The following is a 25370-nucleotide window of genomic DNA, read 5'->3' on the forward strand; positions in this document are numbered from 1 at the left end:
GTAGCTAAATAACTACAATTACCAAGCACCAGTGTGTTGTATTTGTATTAATCTCCCTTTAAACCCAGTGACAGCCGGAGGATGGAAGCAGGTAAGAAAATGGGACATTATGAGAGGAAAAAACTTAATGTGATAAGATGTTAAAGTAAATAGCTTTCGGAATTCGGGTTAGGTTTGCACAGCACAGATTCAGAAATCGATGGAAGTGTCGTTGCATATGCAGTTTATGACAGACGAGACTGAGTTATAACTTTTGCATTGTTCCCACTTGGGCCACATATTAAAAACTTTTCAAAGCAAAAGCTTTGGTTTTCTTTGCTGAACAGCACAATACGGCTCTTTCAAAACCGGATATATGTACATTCAAACCCGTACTGTTAGTGTTAGGAGCAGTAGATATACATGTTTCATTTTCTGATTTTGCTGACTCGCTTCAACGCTGTATAGTTTAGCGTTTTATTGAAGCTACTGTAATACGTGGAAATAAAAGTGAAACAAAAAAGCGAATTCTAGGGGTGGATTTCTGTACGGTACTTTCTATAAACTATAATGAACTTGTTCTGTATCACCCTAATGCGTCACACATCTTTGCAGACGCTGTTGAAAAATCCCACCACGGGCTAGTTTTTAACTAGTCATGTTGCTTCAAGAGACTGCAACGCAGTTGCTGGGTAGAAAGTAATATGTGTGCTGCATCTATTGCGGGTCGCCAGTAAATAAGTGTTTCAATGACAAACGTTTTTAATGACAAAGACTTCTAATCGAAACGCTAGTCATTGAATTATGTTTCTTTCAGTATTTCTAAGTAAAACTTGCTGAGGGACTTTTTTGGCTGAAGTTATTAGGTGTATCATAATTTAGGGGTGTATGTAGGTTGTCTGAATGGCTGAACGTCACTGACAGGCTTGTATCGCTAGTGTCTTATTGAGCCTGTTTTTGCGGGAATTATTTAGTTGATGTGGTTAAGATTTGACAAAAAACAGAAACATTTAACGGATGTGACTAATATAAAAGAACCATCTCCCTGTTGCAAATCGGTTTCAGTCAGGGCAAGACATTAGATCTAACAGACTTTTACTGAGGGCACATTGTCGGTGCTCTGTTGGTTGGTGTTTCCTTTTCCATAAATGATTATCTAGAAGAACAGTGATGACAGTGTGGACCATTATACTGGTAATCAGGCTCAATGCATGCAGAATTCCTCAAAAGAGAAATGGCTCTCAATGTGAAAGCAGAGGATAGACAATAGGTTACCTCTATCAGAATATCTCTTTAGGAAGTTTCTTGATTGGGAAAGTCATGTAAAAGATGTCACTGTCATAATTTGATTATCTGAACACCCCCTGGTCTCAATTAGTTCAGGTACTGTTAGTTTTACTGTACTGCATTAGCACAATTTTTTCTGAAAAGAGAAAAGCACCTGTTCATGTTATAATGTGTATTTTATTCCTGTATAGACCGTTTCTGTACAGTTTTCAACGACCCGAAATAGACTAGAAAACGTTTTAACTTGCACACGTTTAAAAAAAAAAAATTAAAAAAAATCTCTTATCTAAGTACCCAACCTGATGTCAGGTTACAGCAAACTAAGTTTTTTAATGGTGGCGCTATGGAATAAATAGCTTTGTGGTACATTTTAAGACACTTCCAGTCCAAATTAAGAGCCCTGAGTCAAGTTCAAGGCACACGTCTACATCTGAAAAGTATTTTTCCTTCCTGTTTTCTCCTTCTAGTTAGAGCTCAGTGTGAAACTCAGATCAATGCCTTCTCTGACCTCCTAGAGGACCTCCCGGACACTGCTGAGCCAGTCTGGCTTCTAGGAGAGCAGTACTGTGTGAAAGCAGGTGAGATACAGGCTGTAGGCTCTTTTCAGCTGCATTTCAGTGGGGCATTGCTTGAACCTTTTTCAAATACCCATTTGAATTTCCATGTACCTGGACCCATACCGTTTGGAATCTGTTTTTTTTTTTTAGTTACATGTCAACAGTTATGGCCAAAAGTGTTGCATCACCGTATAGAATTAACACATTTTGCTTCATAAAGTCGAATGAAACCTGCTGAATAATGTTACGTTAACATATTGAATTACAAACCACTTTGTAGCCTTCCATATAGGTTACTTAATGAAAAACTGATAAGGATTGAAAAATGTGACATTTCGAAATCTCACATGAAATACTGTACTACAATTATGGTTTCCGGTAAGCTTTTGCAATATCTTTTTGTAGTGTCTTTGATTACATGATGTTAAATAAGATCTAAGTTATGTTTTGTTTTTTTTTATTTTAAAAAACATACGTCTCAATCCTAAAATTCTAGGTGATGCAAAACTTCTGGCCATAGCTGTATATCTTGTCATTTAAAATCTTAAACTGATTGCAGCTTACAAAATAATTGTTTAACCCTTATCTGTTGTGTATTTCCATACACTGTAATGGAAATGCAGTTTTGAAAGAAACGTGGTTTTCTATTCTAACATGATATCTGGTGCTACACTGAGACATTTATGTTTCCTCTATTGACTGACATGCTACACTTATGCTTTACCCAGTAACATGCTTTCACGCCGAAGAAACTGCTGAGATAATGACCTAGGAAGTGCAGGTGTGACAGACTTCCTGAGAGTAAGGCATGCAAACTGAGTACTTTCTTGAACCTAGTGTAGTACCAGATAGTTTTAAAATGAAAATACACATTTTTGTGCCTTTTACCCATCCTCGTTTCATAGTGCCTTAACTTTCATTTTTAGTAATACTAAAATCATCATGATTCTGCTCAATTTGTCCAATGCTAAATAACTACAGCTGTTTCCTCTCTTTGGCTTTTCTTGCAAACACATTTAAAAAATGTTCTGTTATTAGGTTTCTCAAAATAAGTATTTCAAGAACAGTGCAGGTGGTGCCAGCAGAGCTGAAAGCTCACATTATCACATTATGTGAATGGAATGAGAAAGTCTGATCAATGCCAGGCAGTTAGCATTCTGCAAGCAAGCTCAAAGCCAGGAGAAGACAGATATAGAGACAAATATTCATGTCAATATTGGAGCAACAGAATCTAGAACCAGAATGATTGAAAACATCATAGAAATGTTAATACAAAAAATTGAAATGGAATTTGAAGCCATTGAACTCCAAAAATGTGTTTAGTAATAAATGTGGAGATGTTAAAAGGAGGCCTAGTGTGTGAGGTAACTGGAACTGAAATCTCATGCATGTAGCAAGGTGTGGTTTGCTAGAAACAAGAACAGGTTTTGTGTGCTTAAGGACTTTAAAAATAGAACTTGACATGTTATTGTACAAAGGGCTTAAAGTCTGCAAATATTGTTGTCACACACTGTAAAGGTCAACCTACAAAAACATTTCCAAAGTGTGTTAAAAACTGTCTCAAAACTAGATCAGAATGCACAAAAAATCAGAATTTCTTTGTGCAAGTTAATTATTATTAGCATTGAAACCTTAGTGTGCATTAATTCCGAGTGGACCGAGTTCTGTTGCTCCATTTCCATTTTTATTTTTCTTTGCATCAGAATCCCCTGGTATTGTCTGAGCCTGTAGAATCCTAGTTTCCGGGTAGCTGCTTCGTGATTCAAAAGGAATCAAATGAAGCTTGCAGCTTCCAGGCTGCTGTTCCACTCATTCCGTGCTGTTGCTATTGATAATAATGTTCCTCTACTTGACTGAGTTTCTTATTTTAAATGGCTTTATTTTTCTATTCTCTCTTCATAGAAAAATCTGAGCTGCTGTCCGACATCAGGTCGAGACTATGGTTTACATACCGGAAGAAGTTCTGTCCGATCGGTGGGTAATGGAGTGACCATTTTTAACTCAATGCTTCATAAATCTAAATACTGAAATCATAAAACTGAATTCAGACTTGAAGCTGCAGTATCCCACAATCATGTTTAATTTCAACGTACATTAAAGCAGGACTCCTGGTGAACTATTTCCAGAGATAGTTATAGGTTCAGGCACACAAGATTCCTGGACACCGACAGTCTGTGAACTAAAAAGACTACCCCTGCTACTACCTGCCCAGCAGAGGGTATAAATACCACTTGTAAGCTCTGTTTGAGCTCTGGGAAGTAAAAGTAGACTATACTGTGTTTTGATAGTCCATACTGTGGTGATAAAGGCTGACAGCCAACATGTTTATTTATTGGACTGTAGATTTTTTTTTAAAATCTTGATAAATTCTTACAGTTATAGGTGTTTCTTTATTATTTCACTTTTTTAATAACAGTCTAGGTAAAAGAGTGAACACAGTTCAGCTGGGCTTCTGTTGTTTTTTAATTCCTGTATAGGAGGTCCTCGCTGTCAGGCTCTTTTCAGGTTTGATTTGTTTCTCGTACTTACAGGGGGTACCGGACCCTGCTCGGACACTGGCTGGGGCTGCATGCTGCGCTGTGGGCAGATGATCTTAGCCCAAGCCCTCGTCTACAGACATTTAGGAAGAGGTAAGCTATAAGACTGTGGGTTTTAAAGAAGAACAGAAGAACTGTTGGGAACAAGACTCTCAACATGTTATTCCCTGTGGAGGATAATTACTTCTAATTATTAACCAAGAATTCTCTTCATTGCTATCAAATCTCATTTCTTTCAGCCTGTTCAGCAATTAAAAAATAAGTAATATAGTAATATATAGAATGAACTCATTTTGCTTCACAAATGTCGAATGAAACCTGCTGAGTAATGTTACGTTAACATATTGAATTGCATACCGGTTTGCAGTTTTCCATATACTAAACGAATAACTGACAAAAATTAGAAAATCGGACATTTCGAAATCTAACATTACTGTACTATTATGGCTTCCGGTAGACACGATATAATTTTGTAGTTTCTTTGATTACATCATGTTAAATAAAAGATCTAAATTATGATCATATAGTTTTATTTGTTTTAATTATGTCTCAATCCTGAAATTCCCTGCCATAGCTGTTGAAAGTGTACTGTGTCCCTGTTTCAGAGTGGCGCTGGGAGAAGGAGAATTGTCAGCCCGAGGAGTATCACAGGATCCTGCACTGTTTCCTAGACAGGAAGGACTGCTGCTACTCCATCCATCAGATGGGTAAGAGGAGAGGTTTGACAACAGGGGTTGGGGCAATAATCTAATTTTATTGTATTGATTGTTTAAAAAAAATTGTATTGTTTGAATACTATTAGTTACATGTAAAATAGTGTGACAGATAAAGAAGTGATCTGAGTGTGATGTTGCAATAAGAACTTGAGGATGATGCCCCTTACTGTCCTTCTTTACAGCTCAGATGGGGGTAGGAGAGGGGAAGTCAGTCGGAGAGTGGTATGGACCAAACACAGTTGCTCAAGTGTTAAAGTAAGCCATGTTTTTACATGTGTGTGTAGCAACCTTATTATTTATATTGATCTCAAACAGACATTTTTCTAAAGTATTTAAATACATGGTTTCTAAGAGAACTGTGCCTTGTTGTATTTTACAGGAAGCTAGCGCTGTTTGATGAATGGAATTCCTTGGCTGTATATGTTTCCATGGACAACACTGTAGTCATTGAAGATATCAGTAAGTTTCAAATATGTGTTGGAACCGTCTTTTAGTAAATGTATCCAAACACGGATTAATTACTCCTCTCAGGACAGCCAGTTAAACAGATATGCCATATCAATCCGGTTGAATAATGGCTAAATGCATATACTGCCCACACGTTCAGTGCATTGGGCAGCAGTGTGGTGTAGTGGTTAAGGCTCTGGACTCTTGACCGGAGGGTTGTGGGTTCAATCCTAGGTGGGGGACACTGCTGCTGTACCCTTGAGCAAGGTACTTTACCTAGATTGCTCCAGTAAAAAAATGGGTATAAATGGGTAATTGTATGTAAAATAATGTGATATCTGTATAATGTGAAATAATGTATAATGTGATATCTTGTAACAATTGTAAGTCGCCCTGGATAAGGGCGCCTGCTAAGAAATAAATAATAATAATAATAATTGGTTTGAGGTAAAAATACAGAGCTTGTTCTGATACTATTTCTTAGGTATATTTCATTATATTTAATGGGAAAAGGTGTTGGCCAAATGAGGTGAAGTTAGTAATAATGTCTGAAGGAGAAAGGCCCTCATACTGAAGTCTGTATCCTGTTACTATAAACAGCAGTTACTCTGTGAGGTCCTATCAAGGTTTTTGAATGTAAGTCCTGACCCTCTGAAATCAACTCTGGTTAGAGTCTACATCCAAGGGCTGAAGGGATTTTCAATGAGGTTTGACTTGTATTGCAACTCGTTGATTGTTTCTGCTGCCTCTCAGCAGGAACAGCCTTGATAAATATTTTTTTAATAAAAAATGTATATAGCTGACATTTCATGTTCATGATAGAACAAACCCTAAACAGTTAAAGATCAGCAATCAATCAATCCCGATAGATTGATATTGACTGGTAGTAACATATATTCTAGTGTCCTAGACAACATGCATAACTTTGACATCTCCCAAGCTCTTGAAAATGTGTTGAATAAGCTGTTTTAAAATAAACATGTCCAGTACTTTACTAATCAAGGCAGAGCACAGCCCTGTCAAATCCTGTATGCTGCTTCATCCCTGATGCTTTTACTGTTGTATTACGTTTTTTCAGAAACACTGTGCAAGCTGCAGCCCATGAAGGGCCAGTTAAAGCCCAGCAACTCAGGGCAGGTAGAGCCCCAGGCAATGGGCAGCATGCTCGGGCAGCTCAGCCCTCAGGCTCAGGGGACCCCCGGCTCACACCCAGGCTGGAAACCGCTGTTACTTATCATACCTCTGCGCATGGGCATAAACCACATCAACCCTGTTTACATTGAAGCTCTGAAGGTAATGGTGTCTGTGGACTAAAAGTTGCTAAAAGAACCTGTGAGCAGAACTACAGCCTCATCTGTGTCATCTTTGCTTAAATCTTCTCGTCAGTGGTTTAATGTCAGTGGAAGGGAAACTTGCAAGCTGATTGGATAGAAACCGTAACCCCTGCTAACCTGCCTGAGAACTCATCACAGACGTTGGGAGTAATATCTCTACTCCCCACAAGGAGGGCAAAGGAACATACAGTGCTACCCTGTTATAATGTGGTTGTCAGGGTCCATAATTAGGAGACCGCGTTATTTTTGTTTTGCATTATAATGAATATTGGCATTTTTGTTTCTGAAATGATTTGCAAGCCAAATTAATATTGTAGCGTACAGTGGAAAATGAAGGAAGGAGACACACACAGTTTGCAGGTACTTGAATCCACAGTTTATTGGGATGATTATTTCCGGACCCTGTCAGCCTGGGCCACACCAAAAACAACAAACAGTCTTGCTCTCTCACACCAGCACATTCACACAGCAGCTTGTCTCACTCGGCTCTGCCCGTGCTGATGTGGGCACCCCACCTGTACGCTTCCATGTCCCTGCCTCCCTGTTGACGTTCCTGCAGAAACAAAGTGAATAAAGCAGAGTCTAATTCATTGTCTTTAGCGCAGCATATTTTTTTTCCTAGAGCAGCCCTCTTTGGAGTCAATCTTATCAAGAAAACTTTGTAGTTTTTCTTCATCTTTTAGTCATCCGCATAATGTAGATTGTGCAAAATCTCTGTCTTTTGAAACTGCGGCTTAAGTTTCACCTTTTTCTTACTCTGTCCACCGCATCGAGTTTCATTTTAACAGAGAAAGATTTTAATTTTATGCTGTCTGCCATGCTTTGTACTGTATATCTGGAATGTTCACCCAACATCTGCAAGTCAGATTGCATTATGGGGGAAATGGGAGCCAGGACCTTACCGTGTTATAACCGATTCCACACAATAACAGGTCGCGTTATAACGGGATAGCACTGTATATATATTATCATATACAAAAACATAATAGCACTGTTATCCTCCACTGTGGGCATTCCTGCTAGGTAATTGACCAGAAGTAGACTCTGAAGCAAGTAGAAAGTCAAAGGCAGTGAGAAACAACTTAGTTGCTGCAAGAATTTCTTTTTTTGTTGGGACACTTAAACATCACCATGGTAATGTATCAAGCAGGAATGCCTGCTGTGCTAAATATAAACAAAAGGGGAAACTTACATTTTTGTACTTGACTTAAGTTTATTATTTGTGTTCACTGTGTTTCACCCCACCCCAGTAGTTCTCAACCGAGGCTCAAAGTGTTCTTGTAGTATTTGGAAAAAGATTCAGACACTTCAGAAACCATCGTAAAGCTGAAGTGCAAGTATAGTGGAGCAGTGGTGAGGATGGGTGGATTATTCCCAGAATTGAACTGTGTGGCTTTCTTTTTCTTGCAGGAGTGTTTTAAGATGCCACAGTCCCTGGGTGTTTTGGGTGGAAAACCAAATCTTGCATATTATTTCATTGGGTTTATTGGTAAGTGCAAACATTGTTTTCAAATGGTTGATTTAGTGGCCAGCAGATGTTTTCTCATGCACTAAAGTTATTGCACTTTCAAAAAAAACACAATTATTATTATTGTATTTGGATCACAGCCATGGATTTCTTATTAACAGGAAAATGTGCAACTCTTTTGATCTCACAACCCAGTTGCTGCATTAAAGCAACAGCAGGGATTAGATTCCAGACAGGTTCAATGAAAGGCGGCTAACACACACCATTTTCATATCTGTGGTTGGGTTTTTCTTGGTATGGAAAATTCATTGAAGAAGACTGGGTTCTCAATTTGAATGCCCAGCTTTGTTATTCTTGGTTTTAATTTGTGTTCAGGAGACGAGTTGATCTATTTAGACCCTCACACGACCCAGGCTGCTGTGGATCCAGACTTTGATGGGACTGTGGATGACCAGAGCTACCACTGCCAGCGGAGGCCACGGAGAATGAAAATCCTGAACCTGGACCCCTCTGTGGCAGTAGTAAGTGCTTCAAGAGGATGCAGACCTGGCTGCACCTTCAAAGACACCCATAGTCTGAGCCAGTAGTACTGTGCTGCTCTGAGCTTCACCACAGTATAAATACCAAATATAATTGGAATTGTGTGGATTGTGGCCAGGGGCAATTGCATGATTGAAGTCAGTTTCCCCTGGCCACATTCCACACTTCAATCACTCACTCAATTAATCAAACAATGCCATGTGGTTGTGCAAGAGTGGCCATCTTGGTTCCAGCTTCCTTCACCAAGATGACCGCCAGCCACCAAACTCACACACACGTATCCCCATGTGCAGAGCCTCAGCTGTCACAGGCCCAATGCACATTTAATCCAATTAGGGTACAACTTAGTAAGGACATTCTTATGCATATGACATTGAGAGTGTTAGAATGTAGGAACATACGCCACACATTTGTACACACACTTAGAAACCTGTTTATCTAGTAGTTATAGAACTTGGTAATGACATTCCTGATGGAGGATGTCCTTTGTGACAGGGATGCATGCTGGCATTCTGGTATATCTGCTTATTTATACACATGTTACTAGTGTATGCTACTTAGATGTGGTACTTGTTTTTTTTTTATTTCAGGGATTTTTTTTCAAGACTGAAGCTGATTTTGACAGGTGGTGCACATTTGTACAGCAGGTAGAATATGTTGGCTGTTTCATTTATATTGGGTTTGTTCAGATTTCTGCTTGTGGACTGAAGACATGAAGAGATGTATTGGTATTTGCAATTTAATTCAGTTTCTATTTAACCAGGTAACAATATGAGCCAATACATTCAAGTATATACTGTACATACAGTATTTTAAACAATATATTATAAAGTTGTTTAGATATAAAGCACAGCACTGTTACAAAGCCTGTCTACTTTACTCAGTAGCTTACTATTATTATGATAGTGTAATTCTAGATCTAAAACTAATAGAAAAATTCCAAAGCACTCTGGAGTTGGAAATTCAGAAGCCCCCGAAGCTTGGTCTCTCAGATCTAACATAGCCTTTTTTTTATGTCAGGAAATCTTAAAGAAAAGATGTTTCCGAATGTTTGAGCTGGTTGAGAAGCACCCTCCCCACTGGCCTCCATTCATCCCTCCCACTAAACCAGAGGTACAGACGACAGGAGCAGGTAACTGGGCAGAGCTAAGAGGACTGGGATGGGAATGGCTCAGCGCTTTCTACTGCTTTAGACAATGTTTGTATACCTCTCAAGGACCTAAAAGCAACCGAAAGAAGATTAATTCACCTTCTCAGTTTATTCTTTACAGTGGATCGGAGGACGCCAACTGTCTTTCAGTTCTCATGGGCTGTTGTGGGGAGATGGAAAGTTTTCTATCATTCTCTACAGTGATGCTAAATTATTTAAAAATAAATAAACTCATAGGTTAAAGTTTGTAAATACGACACATAGTATCTTTGTTGGCAGATGGATAATTAATAAGAATATCAAAAATATATACAGTATTTAATAAAGTATGCTGTAGGCAGGCATAAAATACTGCACATATCATATCAATAGGACAATCTCGCCACATATAAGAGAGTATCTATTTGCACATTGCACTGGGCTGTAGTGTTGCGCAGAGACATTGACTAAGCCCTTATATGGCTTGCTAAAGACACGACGGCTACACAGAGCATTCCACAGTCCCTGTGTGTAGCAGTGAAGGAGTGGGAAAAGTGCCAGTGTAATCCTAGAATTACAGCAGAAGCAGCTACTAAAGCTATTCAAAACATCGGCCCCTATTTCATCCTTTTAATATTATTTATTGTTGGAAACAGATTTTTCTTTTCATTCAAATGTCTGTCAACTTTGAGATTTTGGTTTCTAGATGATAAAAACCTCAAAGCCTTTTACAGTAAGACTTTGATTATCCACACATCTCTGTTATCTGAACAGCCCCCTGGTAACGTCATGTTGTGTGCAGAGCCCTTGTGCTCTGTTGTCATAGAAAATGCGCTAACCAGCCCTCAATCTCTGGTATTTACAGTACAGTGGTACTGTATGTTAAATATTTAGGTAAAGGATTGTATTTTATGTTTTTTAGGGGGTTCTGGATTGGTAAAGATGTCCCAGTTTTAATTAGATTATCCCTCTGGTTGCAATTCATTTTTATTACAGATGTTTTACTGTGCTGAATTTCATTGCACTATTTTCTATGTACAACACTGTAGATACAAAAGAGAAATACCGCCTATGTCATTAATGGTAATACTGTACTGTGTTTTGTGGCTTTTCTACAGAACTCATCGAGTCAATGGACAAGCTGTTTGAATCAGAAGAAGAATTTGAAATCCTGAACGTATGACTTATTTTTGTTTTTTTGATATTATTGCCTTTTAACCGATAAGTGCCTCCCACCACGCTCACACAAAGCACAAACTGGAAAGGATCTGCAAAAATACCCATTGAAAACAGCATCGGAAATGGAATCGGTTCTGTTATAGGAAGGAGATCCGTGGGAGACAGTTTCTGCAGATTTTTCAAGGGGTTCACGTTTGTTTACAGCAAAGGGGTCACGCTGGCCCTGTTATACCGTACGGAACCTGACTTCACAAAAAGGAATATTGAAGTAGGTATTGTATGCATGGATCTTTAAATATCTGGACTGCCTTCTGCAGAAAAAGGCTGAATAAACCAGGTTTCCAAGAAAGCACGTTGGAGGAAGACTGCTTATAAGATGACAGATACAATCCTATATTGGTTGAAAGCGGTATATAAAAGTGCCTAACTGTGAAAAATATCATACTGCAACGTTCTTGATTGGTTGTTTGCCATAATTGTAGTTACAGAAGGTGGTGTAATAACTGTAGATCTGTCCTTGTTTTAAAAAAATAACAGCTGCAGTCGGTAGCAAAAATAAGGTGTATTCATAAATGTAAATATGAAACCAGAAGTCAAAAATGTATTTCACAATTTGAACCTGTGAGTACTTGAGAAGTCAATTTTATAAGAAAACAAGAAAAGGCTCTTAAAGGCATGCATTATATGATGTAGATTTTCTCTAGTATTTAATTTCATACCTGTTTCTCTAATTGCTATTTTAAAGACTTCAGTAAGTGAAGCAAAGTGGCAGTGTTTTCTTGTCAGCCTAGTCTTTCAATTTACCATGTGTTTTACCATCACAGCGTACTATAGAGCAGATCTGCCCATGTTTATAGCAATGAGGAGACCATTTACTCTTTATTCTTAGCACACACACTCCATAGAATCCAATGATAAAGCTGGTCTGCCCTGTCATCTTTGAGTCCTACACTCTTGGGTCATGCATAGCATGAAACATAGGGAAAATGTGAGCATTTATTGTTTTTATATGGGCTGGGTCACACTAATAGGAACAATTAGCGGTCTACTATTCAAATTTAGTTTTCCAATTTATAATCTTTTATAATTTCATATTGCATTGCTAATATATATAATGTTCAAACACATGTATTGGATATGGATTTATTGACACTGTGTCTTAATAATAAAACCCCATGGCCAGCGTAAAGGGTGTTTTACACACTGAAAAAATATGAATTACGCATTAGATTTAAATTCAATGTGTAACGAATACAATAATAACAATCTTTCTGCACAGCTTGAGTTGTCATGTTATCAAGCTTCTTGTACTGTGTTGGTTCCCGGCGTCTCAATGGTCAATTGTGAACATACTGCAAGCGGTAACTAGACAATGGATCATAGAAATGCCGGAAACAAGTGACCAATAAGTCTGGGTTTTCTATAAAAAAAACAAAGTACTGTTGAATCAATACGGTTTGTGACGGGTGAATAACCGACTGGATATTCAGGATTGCTCTGCTCCGTCTTAGTCTCTCTCAACCTAACCTACCAATCTGTCAACCGAATTTTTGGAAGGTAAAGCTATATAATAAATAGAAAATTCTGTGTTTGGAGAGAGTCGGTGCTTTATATTGCTGTATCAAGGTGATCAATAAGGAATACAATACTAGGGCAGTAGCTAACTACATCGAGAGGAGCAACTTCACAGACTATAATATTAATAATATTATTAAGGCAGGACTAAATGGCTGCAACAAAGACATGGCTGGATTTCTTCAGGTGGAAAATAAGGAAAGGGAAGTTGTTATTGGAAGCTTTTGTACAGTAGTTCAAAGTAACATTACAGTTCAAATGTAAGGCTGTAGTTAATGCATACCTCCTAAGTTAGCATTAAATTATGTACTGTATTTATTGGAAGTACTTGTGATTTCAAGGTAATATAGATTTTACACACATAGTGTTTAAATTGGAGAGTAAATTACTCAAAACCTTATCTGGAGCATTGCCCATGACACACACAAAAAAAAAATTGTTTATTTAGCAGACGCCTTTATCCAAGGCGACTTACAGAGACTAGTGTGTGTGAACTATGCATCAGCTGCAGAGTCACTTACAATTACATCTCACCTGAAAGACGGAGCACAAGGAGGTGAAGTGACTTGCTCAGGGTCACACAATGAGTCAGTGGCTGAGGTGGGATTTGAACCGGGGACTTCCTGGTTACAAGCCCTTTTCTTTAACCACTGGACCACACTGCCTCCACATCATTTAGTATCGTTCTACTCTGGATCAGAACATTAGACCGATAGGACTTTCAAATAATTGGGAACAAAAGCCTTTCTGAACATTGTCACATTTGCCCTATTATTTAGCCCTATCAGCTTGACCAAGCCTATATATAAAAAAAAAAAAAAGATTGTGCTATAAAACCTTTGAAGCATCAAAATGTGTCAGGGAAAGTTATTTAGGCTTGGAAGAAAAATACATCTTCAAGGAGTGCTGAACAATGCTTTAAAATTGATTTTATGATCTTTCCCATTTCAAATATGTTCTTCAATTGTTTTTAATATTAGTTCATGATGTGCAGATGTCTGTAAATGAAATGCTATAGATATCCTTCCTGGTACCTGTGTCAAAGGTTACATGGTTATAAAAAAGATCTTGAACAGGAGCGATAACATTGCTGGTGTTATTACAAATTGATAGGCTAGCTGCTTGTGGAGCAATAGTGGAGAAAGGCATTGGTAACAACAAGCACTGGCAATTGGTAGACAGAGCTGCCCCCAGATGTACACAGAGGTTTACATCTGTTTGCTGTGCAGTACTTGTTTCTGGGAGGACGTTGGAAGCATCACTAGGATTTTATTTCTGTTATTATAAAGGCATGCAAGGCTTTTTCACTTTTCCAGGGTCAGCATTTGTCATGCTGTGGACACGACTAACCTGTCCGTGCACTAAAAGCTGCCTTTTCTAGTGGTTAATGCAAGTCTGTGTAAGTGATGTCTCCCTCTGCACCACAGTGGAAGTTGTGACAGTGTGGTAACTGACTACCAAATGTCTAAGTGCTCTTTTGTGTAATTTATACTTTTCCTACACCATTGCTGTTTAGTCCCCAAAGTCATTTTATTACATTTCTGGTCTATTTTGGTTCAATCACACAGGTAAAGAAACAGTAAAACCTTATTATTGCTAGGAGAGGCATGACCAGATTTATTTGTTTTATTTGTATGTACTTGATTTTTGTTGCTGTAAATCTTTTTTTTTTTTATAAAACACTTTAGACTTTGCATACAAACAGTATGACAGATACACCCATGAAATCAAGACATTGGTTCACCTCAGTGAAAATGGTTACTTCATGTGGATTATTGAATGCAAAACGTAGAGAAACTTTTGAAAGCAAATGATTTGGATGTCAAGTGGTAAGCATGAAACAGTAGATTGATGTAAGCACAATGTATACTGAAAGATGTATTTCTACTGTATGAATACCGCTATATAGTCTCTCCATTGTAAAAATGAAATATGTACATGTTATTTTCTAAAAAGGAACATAAATCCTCAAACAGTCTATGCAGAAATATTGCAGACAACAAAATACAGTGCTGTAAAAACAGAGGGTTATGGGAACTGAGGATTACGGTTACTGTTAAAAAACTTCAGGTCACTGTGATGATAATGTAAAATCAACAGCAGAAAATACTGCTTGGCAATACAACGCTTTACCAATAAAACACATCATTACATATTTACCAGACGGCACCATAGCTTTGACACTGGTATGCTGCTCTGCAAAAAAAATAAAATAAAAATAATTCACCTCAGTTTGGCACACCTGTCACAGGTCTAGCAAGTTGTACATCATTAAATTGTGTGTGGTTCTGCATGAGTATCTGGTCAATTAACTGCATCATATTTGTACTTTCTAACAAGGTTTTTGTTTTGGAACACTCCTCCCCCTCACTGTATTATGTTCAGATTTCTGATCTGTGGGTAATGATACAACTTCTGTTCAGGTCTCACTAGACTTCTGTGAATTAATAGCACTTTAATATTACTGTTGTCATTGCATTTTACGAGTAAAATTGGACATGTTATTTAAACTGTCTGGTTTCATCTATAATCCGAACCTATCATAATGAAGTGCATGCTGCTAGCAGCTGTAGAAACTTCAATATCACACGTCTATGACTGTAAAATATTTTACAGCTGTCTTTTATTGAAATGTTTTTGTGATTAAAGTATAAAGTATGAAAAGCATGCAACAAGGACTAATCATTTTAACATGGTACAGATTACAATCACTACACCAATCTGATCAGGGTCCAGTCTCACATGGTTCAGATTAGCGAGCGTCTCCCTCTTACTCAACCATTGAGAGTGTTATAGTTACAGATGGGCTGAAGGAGGGAGCATGGTCCTAATGGTGAGATCAAGAAAATGACTATAAAAAAAACTTTGAAAAGTTTATTTCAAAATTTACACAAGACCATTCAGAGCCAATATCTCTCAAGAGTACTGTACACGAAATGTAAACTGAAATCCATCCAATATTCTTCGACTGATAATAAAATGTTTAATAAGACGTCTTCGGACTGCGTAGCAATCAAAGCCTGGTATTTTCTTTTTCTTTTCTTTTTTAATATACTGTGGTACAGCACAAGCAGCAGTACAGACTGGATCCTTACACCACCCTGCTAAGTGTATGTTTGTAATTACTGATCAATAAAAAATCAAATGGAATTATAAAACAAAGCAAAAACAACAATACAGGTACAATTAAAAAAGTGATTTTAGCGGTCAAATGTACATACACCCCCCACAGTATTAAACTTTTTATTTACGCCAAATGTATTAGCTAGGGGTTTGAATATAGTAAAATTATACACCATCTGGATACTTACAAAACTAGTGTACCCAAGGCTACCTCTGAAAGAAAAGGTTACAGTGAAAGACTAGTGGTCACGAATCAGCCCCTCTTGTAAGTTTAAAATCAGTAGAAGCCAGATTAAAATAATGACAGCAGATTTTGGATGTAAGCTTTTCTGCCAAGTAAAATAAATGTCGTGATTTACACCAAGAGCTATATAAAGCCAACGGAATATTAAAAATATTTTAAAAAGATGAAATATGTACACCACAGATGGGTAGGTATAAAGAAGTTAAAAAGTGTTTTAAATTATTATTTTTTTAGTGTATGTTTGATCAGAAAGTTTCCCATTAGCATCAGTATAATAAAAGCATTATGAGAAGCAAAAAAAAAAAATTCAGATTATCTTAAGCTATAAAAGAACATGATGATGACACAGTGGCAAGCAGCTCATGGACCTAACAGCAAACCCAGAGAAATGCAAACAAGCGTCTGTCAATAGAGTCTGCATGCCAAGTAGAATGCACAGAAGTACAATTGAAGCGACTGTAAGAAATTCAGCTTTAAGGGTCTGAGTTTGGGATAGCATCCCTGTACCTAAGTCAACTGAAAGCTGTTCTAGTTTTGGAGGAATTTGATAACACTAACAGGACAACGTCTTTGTGGATTTGAGCAACTTGCACACTCCCTGATAACCCACCATTCCTTTACGGATATGCCTGAAGTAATCTGTGACTTATAAAGTCCTGTCGCGTGGGTTACCATTTGAAATGCATACACATCCTTCTGTATTCTGTAGAGGCTTAATAAAAATGTAAGCTGTAAAAGGTGTGCTGCTTCCTTTGCTAGCCATCAGTGCATTCATGTGCCTTTCCATTTTTAAAATCAATTCTAAAAATGTTTAGCGGATTGATTTACTTCCCGAGGTAGCCGTGAATAATAAAACACTTTAAACAAAATTAATAAAAACATTTAAAAGTATAGCACCATTTTGAAAAAAAGTCTAGCAGTCTCTCAATGTTTCACTCGAGCCCTGTTTAATAAAGGCTTGGTGGTAGTGGAGGTTTCTCTGCTACAAGTTCTTCACACAGACCTGGCAGCGGCCGACTCGTGTACGGAGCTGCCCAGCTTTGAGTGTTTCCGAGGGGGGAGCCTCCACGAACTGCCGCCTCGGCTCCACGGTGGTCAGCCAGAAGCTGTACTTGTTGGCGAAGTAGTGGCAGGTGCCGCGGGCACCGTTGCACTCGATGAAAGGCGTGGCGCGGAAATCCTCGAGACAGGAGCCGGGAGAGACCAGGGACTGACCGCCCCCTTCCGCACCTGCTGCCGTGTGCTGTAAGAGAGAGAGCAGGGGTTTAGGAAGTGCATGCTGCTCCATCCCCTGTACAGAACTGGAGGAATTCAACACTTACAATACTTTATTTCACTATCTAATGTAGGGTAACTATTATAGATGATCTAAATCAGGTGTGCACGATTAACACCTGAAGAGTGTAACAGGTTCATTTAAGTAATTAGGGTACGGTTGTTACAAATAACACTGTGTACCACTGATCTCAAGCAATCCCGGTGCTGTTCTCACCATGAGGAAGGAGTATCCGATCCAGAGGCTGCGCCAGCCCGCGGGGCAGGGCGGGATGGTGATGTCCTGGCTGTGCACCGCGACGGCCAGCGAGGGCACCTCGCACACAGAGCAGCGGCTGATGTACTGCGGGATCTCATTGCGAGACACCGGCATCATGGGGATGGGCGCGCTGGTGGAGAGCCAGTAGGACTTGTCATTGCGGCTGGCGTAGTAGCAGACCTCATTGATGTTGCAGTAGATGAACGGCATGGTGCTGAAGCGAGGCAAGCAGGAGCCGGCAAGACCTGGAGGGGAGAGAGGCAGGGGATTGATTGCAGGTCATGAATACTCAGACAATTACACAGTGATAGCTCAACTGTTGGTGGCTTAACCAGCATGAGCTACAAGCGATTTCCCAGCCAGTCCCTGTAGCCAGACTTAAAATGTAAACCTTCTCATCTTCCTGTAATAAAATAGAGCCCCTATTTCTAAAATTCAGTTCAGTTTTGCTAAACGAAGTGCATTCAAGTGATTCAAGATACCAGACTTTATGTATTAATGAAAACCACCTTTAACGATGGCAATCAATGTGTCTCGACTGGCCTGCCCTGTATTGGTGCAGTTCATTTCTCTTACCCAGGTCCTGGTTGTGTGCTTTCTCTTGTCCTTCCACGTACAGCAAGCTATACCCGTCCCATAGCCGGTCCATTCCCAGCGGGCAGGGGGGCACCTGGTCTGACTGGCTGTGCTTCACCAGGGTGTAGCCGACACTGACGCTGCGGACAGAGTTACCAGGCAGGCCGGCTCCACCCTGCTTCCCAGGGGCACCTGAACCAGGAGAGGGACAGAGTCAGCATGGCACCACGAGCCCCATACACTCACTCACAAATACTGAGGGAGAACTAGAACAAGCTCACGTCAAGAAAACAAATGCTTCAAAAGCACATACTGCACAGTAAAGGAACTACTACTAGGTCATTTGCATTTTCATCATCCCTGCAAATCTAATACACAGAGAAAGGTCATGTGTGAAGTATGATCGCAGAAGATCGCCTAAGCTCAATTAAAAGTGTACAGGTTTTCCCAATCCACTGCTCTTAACAGCAAAGTGTGATGTGTTAACATATTACACATACTGCACTTGAGATAAACCCATTTCAAGCAAAGAATGGTGGGTGCTATGAAGTTTGAAAAATGAGAAATCACTTGTCAATCACCAATTTGCTTTTAACTAAGCTTCTTCAAAAACAAACATAGTAAAAAAAAAAAAAACACTTCATAGAAAAGGATGTAATTAATATAATGTGTGAAAACAACAATTATTGGATTATCTCTCTATTATGAAAATGGGCTCAGTTTTACCATGGAGTGGGCATTTGCCTGCAATTCACACTAAGTGGAAAACACAGACCAATAGATGTGTATGTGAGAATGTATTGGAGAACTCTAGGTCCAATATGCAAACATAATCAAACAGACAGACAATACTGACCTTGCAAACCAGGGGGCCCGGGAATGCCATCGGGACCAGGATCTCCCAAAAAACCATCCGGGCCAGGCTTCCCATTCCTCCCAGTCTTCCCAATGATACCAGGAAGGCCTTTCTGACCTGCAACGCGATCAAAAGACAAACCATCAGGCATAAACCAGACTCTCACGACAGGTGTTTAAATATAGCAATCATACTGCGGCTTCCGTTTCTGGAAGTTAGATTCTGGTTTTGGATTATATTTAAACTGTAAAATGCTTCAGAGTACAGTCTTGCTTCCATTGGCAACCGAGATATGATTTTGCCTGGATGCTACATATGTCAATGTGAGCATTTCTCCACTTCTTACACAAAAAATGGTATGTACAACTCTGCGCTGATATCTATTCCATTGTGTTTATCCATGTGTGTGTGTCTAGAACAAAAAGAAAATAAAAGTAAGGATGCACTGTGAATGTTTAATTTAACTGTCTTGTGGACAAAAGGCTTTGTTCCAAAGTGTCTGCGTTCCGTTAAGAGGTCTCCGGGTGTTACCTAGCCTCCCCATCTCTCCCGGCCGTCCCTGGAATCCTGATTCTCCGGACTGCCCATCGATTCCGGGCAGGCCGGAGTCCCCAATAGGAGTGACAACATTCTCTGCACGATACGTCTGACCTGGTGGGCCAGAGCTTCCTTTGTTACCTGGAAGAGGGATCAAGACGACACCTTACTGACGGGAGTGGAATCCAAACCCATTCGTAAGCAGGGAAGCAATGGCAGCTGTCTGCATAGTCATGCTTCATGTCTCCTCACCTGGACTTCCTGTTTGACCTTTGGGTCCTGGGTACCCGGGGTCTCCTGGGAATCCATCTGTGCCTGGCATTCCCATAATACCAGAGTCTCCACGGCCACCTGCAGTACACAGCACAGAGAGGTTAGCATTTCCAATACATCCACCAGCAGCCAGGGACATGGCATACAGTATCAGAACTCAGGACTAGGGTGGAACAATTACTATTATTATTATTATTATTTATTTCTTAGCAGACGCCCTTATCCAGGGCGACTTACAATTGTTACAAGATATCACATTATACATTATTTCACATTATACAGATATCACATTATTTTACATACAATTACCCATTTATACAGTTGGGTTTTTACTGGAGCAATCTAGGTAAAGTACCTTGCTCAAGGGTACAACAGCAGTGTCCCCCACTGGGGATTGAACCCACAACTCTCCGGTCAAGAGTCCAGAGCCCTAACCACTACTCCACACTGCTGCCAATACAATACACTCATCTTCCAATACAATACATAGTGTATCACAACATGCAGGTTGCGATACCACATGCATCACGATACGTGGAACTGTCCTGATTGGCTACTCCTATGAAGCATTAGAGGTTAAATAATCATTTAAATGATGGATCATGTAACAATGTAATGAGATAGGGAGAGTATGTATCCATACCAACTATAAAACACTTATTCTTCATTCCAGAACTCTTTGGTGATCTGCACTGAGCTATGCTGTGCTTTTGGTCTTGTATCACGATGTAAGCGATACGTACTTCTATTACAATACAATATACTATGTAAAGAAAGTGTCATGAATCGGTACACCCCTATTCAGTACCATTGCATCTTTTTATCCCTGATGGATGGAATGGCCATGGTGTTTAGAAATCCACTCTCTGCTTGTGACCAGCTCACCATTAAGACCAGTGTCAATCAATTGGAACACAATCTGAACAATCTATTAGGACCATCTGTTCAGACCCTTAGCATGTTGTGTACAATTGAGAATTTGTCAATTTTCATCATAACCTATGTTCATCTAGCTCTACTAAGGTTGCAACCATCATCATAAAGAAAAAGAAACATTTACAAACTTGTGCTCGTAGCCTCAGTAGTATGATTCTCCAGACTGTCTTACCTTTGAGACCGGGGGCCCCTGGAATTCCTGGAGACCCGCTGGGCCCAGGGTCTCCCTTTGACCCGGGTAATCCTGGCAGGCCAGGGTAGCCTGGGTCCCCTCTGTCTCCTTGAGCAGTCCCAGGGCCAGGGGGTCCGGGGGGGCCAGTTCTGCCTGGGAGACCTGCACGACCAGGGCAGATACAGCACACCTGTTAGCCCTGGAGTCGTCAACTTACAACAAAGATACAAACACTTGGTGTCTGTTTGCCGTCTTCACAGCTTTATGGAACAGAGTGGAAGTGTTTTAGTAATAGGGCAACACACTGTTCCACTGACTGGCCAAGACATTAAGGAATGACCTTCATTGTGGGCAGAACCACTTGACCCACAAGCCTTTGTTTGAGTTCAAGACTGAAGGACGTCTGGTGCTTCTCTGCGGGCTCCATTCGGCATTCCCTATTTGTGACCAGAGTTGTGTTTTCTGGAGATACTTTTCTACAAACGGTGCAACTGGAGAAACACATGCTGGTCACTGTCATGACCCTTGTGAAATCAGAGATGCTTCTGTTTTTCTGTTTTTGTTGCTGAATAGTTGCACAAGACTCGGCTTTTAGAAGTCTAACCCTTTGCAGTCAATTTATTAAGTGCGTGTCAGGCGAGTCAGGTCCAATTTATTTTCACACGCGCAGTTAATTTTAGATGTGCTGTTTAAAAGTATTTTTTTTCCACAGTCAAACGGGTTTAAAAGGCCCTGCACATCAACAAAGCACTCACTAGGCATCTCCAGCCTCGCCCCACCCTTTCGTTCGCTATAGCTTTCACATATGCTAAGAATTAAATAATAATAATAATAGTCGTACATACCAATCAATCATCTCCTGATCACTCGTTTTATCACCAAACGCCTCAATAATGCGATCTAAGTCATTATTTTATTACTATAACATCTGAAAAAAGCTCTGCAAATGTCTGTGATATTCTCTGAGCGTTGATGCACTCACAGCCAGCTTGTTTCCTTATGGCCTCCATTATCAGATGCCAGGGGCAAGTATGACTAATCATGAGATACGCCCCTTTTTTCTTTTTTCTTTTTTTCGGCTCGTCTCGGCTCCTGTCGCTCCCACTCGGCCATTGAATGGTTTTCTCGGCTTTTTCCGGAGAAAAAACGACTAAAAATCCTTTTTTTGCGTCTTTTTGATGATGTCGGACAGCGTCCGACATTGGACCTGATAGGAATAATTGCAATGTCGGACCAGGTCCGACATAGGACCGCAAAGGGCTAATGGGTCACATGACTTGTTACGTGACTGTGTATATTTCATCACATTGCAGACAAGGGGAGTTTCTAATTTTTGGCGTATGATCAATCATCAAACACTCAATAGTACTAAATTTAGAAATGCTAAAAAGAAACTTGATGAATTCCATGACAAACGTATTGGTTAGATGAAGACATTGAAAAATAATTGATTTAGATTATTTTAGTATGTTTAATTGTACGATCAATACAGTTGCTACAATGCCTATTTACTTCACACTGCATTTTAGATCATACCCTGTTCTCTTGCATTATACACCTGTTCCAGAGCAATGAACCCCGGTCACAGAACACCCAGTCGGGGTACGCACCTGATTCCCCATCCTGCCCTGGGGGGCCCATATCGCCCGGTCTCCCGGGAATGTTTGAGGGCAGGGAGATCCCAGCAGGACCGGGGAGCCCAGGGAAGCCAGGAACACCAGCAGAACCTGAGACACAGAGGGGAGGACATGCTGAGGTCAACACACACACACTGGACTGCTTTGACTGAGGTCTGTCAACAGTGTTCAGTTTAATCCCCTGTATTTAAAGAGGACAGTGACTGACATGATTGAAGAAGTGCTGAGAATCTTTCGGCTATGTTTGGCTATACATTCAGGATATGCAAATATTTCAAGTACAACATATATATCACATAGATAAACTGCTGCATCCTGGTGCCTTTGCTGTAGGTCACATGGTCTGATTGCAGCTAGACCATTGGACAGTGTTTCAACAACAAAGGAAGTGATCAGGTACCTGGAAGCAGCAACAGCTTTTCATCGAAAGTGCGGTCTTTGCTTGTATTTTTTTGGAATATTTCACAAGAACCAAAAGAGTCCCCTGTTCACTCACCTGGCTCTCCCTTGCCACCCTTCTGCCCAGGGAAGCCTGGCTGCCCTATCGCTGCTCCCGGAGTGCCCGGATCCCCCTTGAATCCCTGGGCACCAGGCTGGCCAGCAGCCCCAGGCTCACTCAGACCTGGCAAAGCAACCGAGCTGGGTTAGAAAGACACACTCTTACCACGAGATCTACTGAGACACGCGACCATATCTAGTGTTCAAAGGGCTTGGGAAGTGAAGAATTTGTTCGGGCTGAATCTTAGAATACTCATGACTACACAACAAGAAAGCAAAAAACACTATTTGCCTCAAACCCACATGGTTCTTGGGCTCACCGCCTTCCCAGGCAGATGAGGCAGTATAGATCCTCGTAATCCACTGGACCAAGGGGTAGCTTTAAACATGCCAGGAGGGAAGTTAATTGCTTATGTTCTGATTGGTCCAATCAGGTGATAACATGACATGTAATTTTGTTGAAGCTGATACCCTGGGATCCTTCAAGAAGCTGCTTGATGAGATTCTGGGATCAATAATCTACTAACAACCAAACGAACGAGATGGGCTGAATGGCCTCTCGTTTGTAAACTTTCTTATGTTGTGCCTCACGTGTTATAAAGTGGAAAGTGGTCAAATAACTGAGAAACTGACCTGGTGTTCCTGGCGGGCCCTTTGGCCCCTGCAATCCGTTCAGACCATCCAGACCAGGGGGGCCAGCGAAACCTGCAGGACATTAACACAAGGGGTACTTCATATCCTCTCAACGTGATACCGTCACTGAGTTTGTTGAAGTTTTAAAATGGGAAATACCCTACAAACTCCCTGTTTGCACACCCCTAGTGGTCATTTTTAAACTGGCCTTATTACTGAAATTCCACCTAGCTCAGGCTTGCTCAGAGGCTGCCACAACTAATATGCTGGTGACTATTACACATGCCAAACGACAAATGTTTTAACTACTTATTGATCAGTTGCAGTTCTATTCTATTGCATTGTATAGTATTTTCATTAAAACGAATTAGCAGGCTGTGTGTGACGGACAAAACTTCAGTCCAGTATCTTTTCCCCATTTTACCTTTTTGTCCGGGGGTGCCGTTAGAGCCGGGGAATCCAGGAGATCCAAGCAGTCCAGTTGATCCGGAGAAACCAGGATTACCACGAGCACCGGGGAAACCAGGGCTACCTAAACACAGACCGCACAAAACACCAGGCTTAATGCTACCACAGTACTAACTTAAACCAGACACAGTATCACAGACTCTCTTTACATGCACACAATGATGATCTATTTTCAGGACCTCCCTCCCTTCCGTTTTCATCTCCTACAGCCTCTTCTGTTTTTTACTGACTCTACTTGGCTTTCTTGAAGAGTAATGCAAACCCATTCCATTCCCCTATAGTAAAACCATCTTTATCTGATACTTGGGAAGCCCTGCTGAAATCCTGGAGCGCCTGCCTCGCATGTAGAGTGTGGGGCAGCAGTGTAACATGGGGGATTTCAGGTCGGTAAGCACAGACCTACCTGGCAGTCCTGAGCGGCCTGGGTCTCCAGGGAAACCTTTCTGTCCGTTGATTCCGGGGTTTCCAGGGAAACCAGCGTCGCCCGGCTGGCCGTTGTTACCTGTCGTGCCTGAAAAAAGAGACAAAGGTTAAACTACCGGGCAAAAATACTGACAAAGTTAACCAACCTTCTCACTGTTTAATATAAAAACCAAACTCAATCCCGTAAGAGTATTTGAGAGGGATGGCATGGTTAAAGTAGTCAGCGCACATTACCTACTGAATACAGAATTACAGTGTAGGGTATCCTGTGTGAAAACTGTATCAGCAAACAGAAAGTGCAGTACCATATTTCTCAACTCAAGGACTCTCCCCTCCTCCACTCACCAGGAGTTCCAGGCTGGCCGGGGAATCCTTTGTTTCCAGGGGCTCCAGGAGATCCGGTGCCATCGCCACGCTCACCTGAGGAAAAAGTGCAGCGTTAGCAGGGTTACACACTCCAGCAATCACCTGAGGAAAAAGTGCAGCGTTAGAAGGGTTACACACTCCAGCAATCACCTGAGGAAAGAGTGCAGCGTTAGTAGGGTTACACACTCCAGCAATCACCTGAGGAAAGAGTGCAGCGTTAGAAGGGTTACACACTCCAGCAATCACCTGAGGAAAGAGTGCAGCGTTAGAAGGGTTACACACTCCAGCAATCACCTGAGGAAAGAGTGCAGCGTTAGTAGGGTTACACACTCCAGCAATCACCTGA

At 40.5% G+C, this 25370-nt stretch overlaps 2 protein-coding genes across 5 annotated transcripts in view; one reads left to right on the forward strand and one right to left on the reverse strand.

Annotated features, from left to right (window-relative positions):
• On the forward strand, positions 1 to 16421 carry LOC117411815 (cysteine protease ATG4A). 2 transcript variants are annotated; one of them, XM_034019588.3, is made up of 13 exons: positions 1 to 91; positions 1734 to 1844; positions 3726 to 3797; positions 4355 to 4453; positions 4966 to 5067; positions 5259 to 5331; positions 5456 to 5535; positions 6602 to 6816; positions 8268 to 8346; positions 8701 to 8846; positions 9456 to 9512; positions 9886 to 9997; positions 11113 to 16421. In XM_034019588.3, exons 1-13 carry the CDS (start codon positions 82 to 84, stop codon positions 11175 to 11177), a joined length of 1221 nt encoding a protein of 406 aa, XP_033875479.3. In that variant the 5' UTR covers positions 1 to 81; the 3' UTR covers positions 11178 to 16421. The 2 variants fall into 2 exon arrangements, with proteins under 2 accessions (XP_033875479.3, XP_058845050.1); XM_058989067.1 differs by having other exon boundaries at positions 9886 to 9978.
• Positions 15601 to 25370, reverse strand: part of LOC117430504 (collagen alpha-6(IV) chain-like) — a 105692-nt gene continuing 95922 nt past the window's right edge. For all 3 annotated transcript variants that reach the window (XM_058989066.1, XM_058989063.1, XM_058989065.1), the window contains 13 exons: positions 25004 to 25078; positions 24635 to 24746; positions 24192 to 24295; positions 23768 to 23839; positions 23133 to 23258; positions 22610 to 22726; positions 21000 to 21161; positions 19871 to 19969; positions 19613 to 19759; positions 19082 to 19198; positions 18226 to 18417; positions 17608 to 17894; positions 15601 to 17358 (listed from right to left, as the gene is read on the reverse strand). In XM_058989066.1, the coding sequence (XP_058845049.1) occupies positions 17098 to 17358; positions 17608 to 17894; positions 18226 to 18417; positions 19082 to 19198; positions 19613 to 19759; positions 19871 to 19969; positions 21000 to 21161; positions 22610 to 22726; positions 23133 to 23258; positions 23768 to 23839; positions 24192 to 24295; positions 24635 to 24746; positions 25004 to 25078 (1871 nt within the window). In that variant the 3' untranslated portion in view covers positions 15601 to 17097. The remainder of the gene's footprint in view (positions 17359 to 17607; positions 17895 to 18225; positions 18418 to 19081; positions 19199 to 19612; positions 19760 to 19870; positions 19970 to 20999; positions 21162 to 22609; positions 22727 to 23132; positions 23259 to 23767; positions 23840 to 24191; positions 24296 to 24634; positions 24747 to 25003; positions 25079 to 25370) is intronic.

This window comes from Acipenser ruthenus, chromosome 16, assembly GCF_902713425.1.
Source record: "Acipenser ruthenus chromosome 16, fAciRut3.2 maternal haplotype, whole genome shotgun sequence".
In the NCBI taxonomy this organism is placed as follows: Eukaryota; Metazoa; Chordata; class Actinopteri; order Acipenseriformes; family Acipenseridae; genus Acipenser; species Acipenser ruthenus.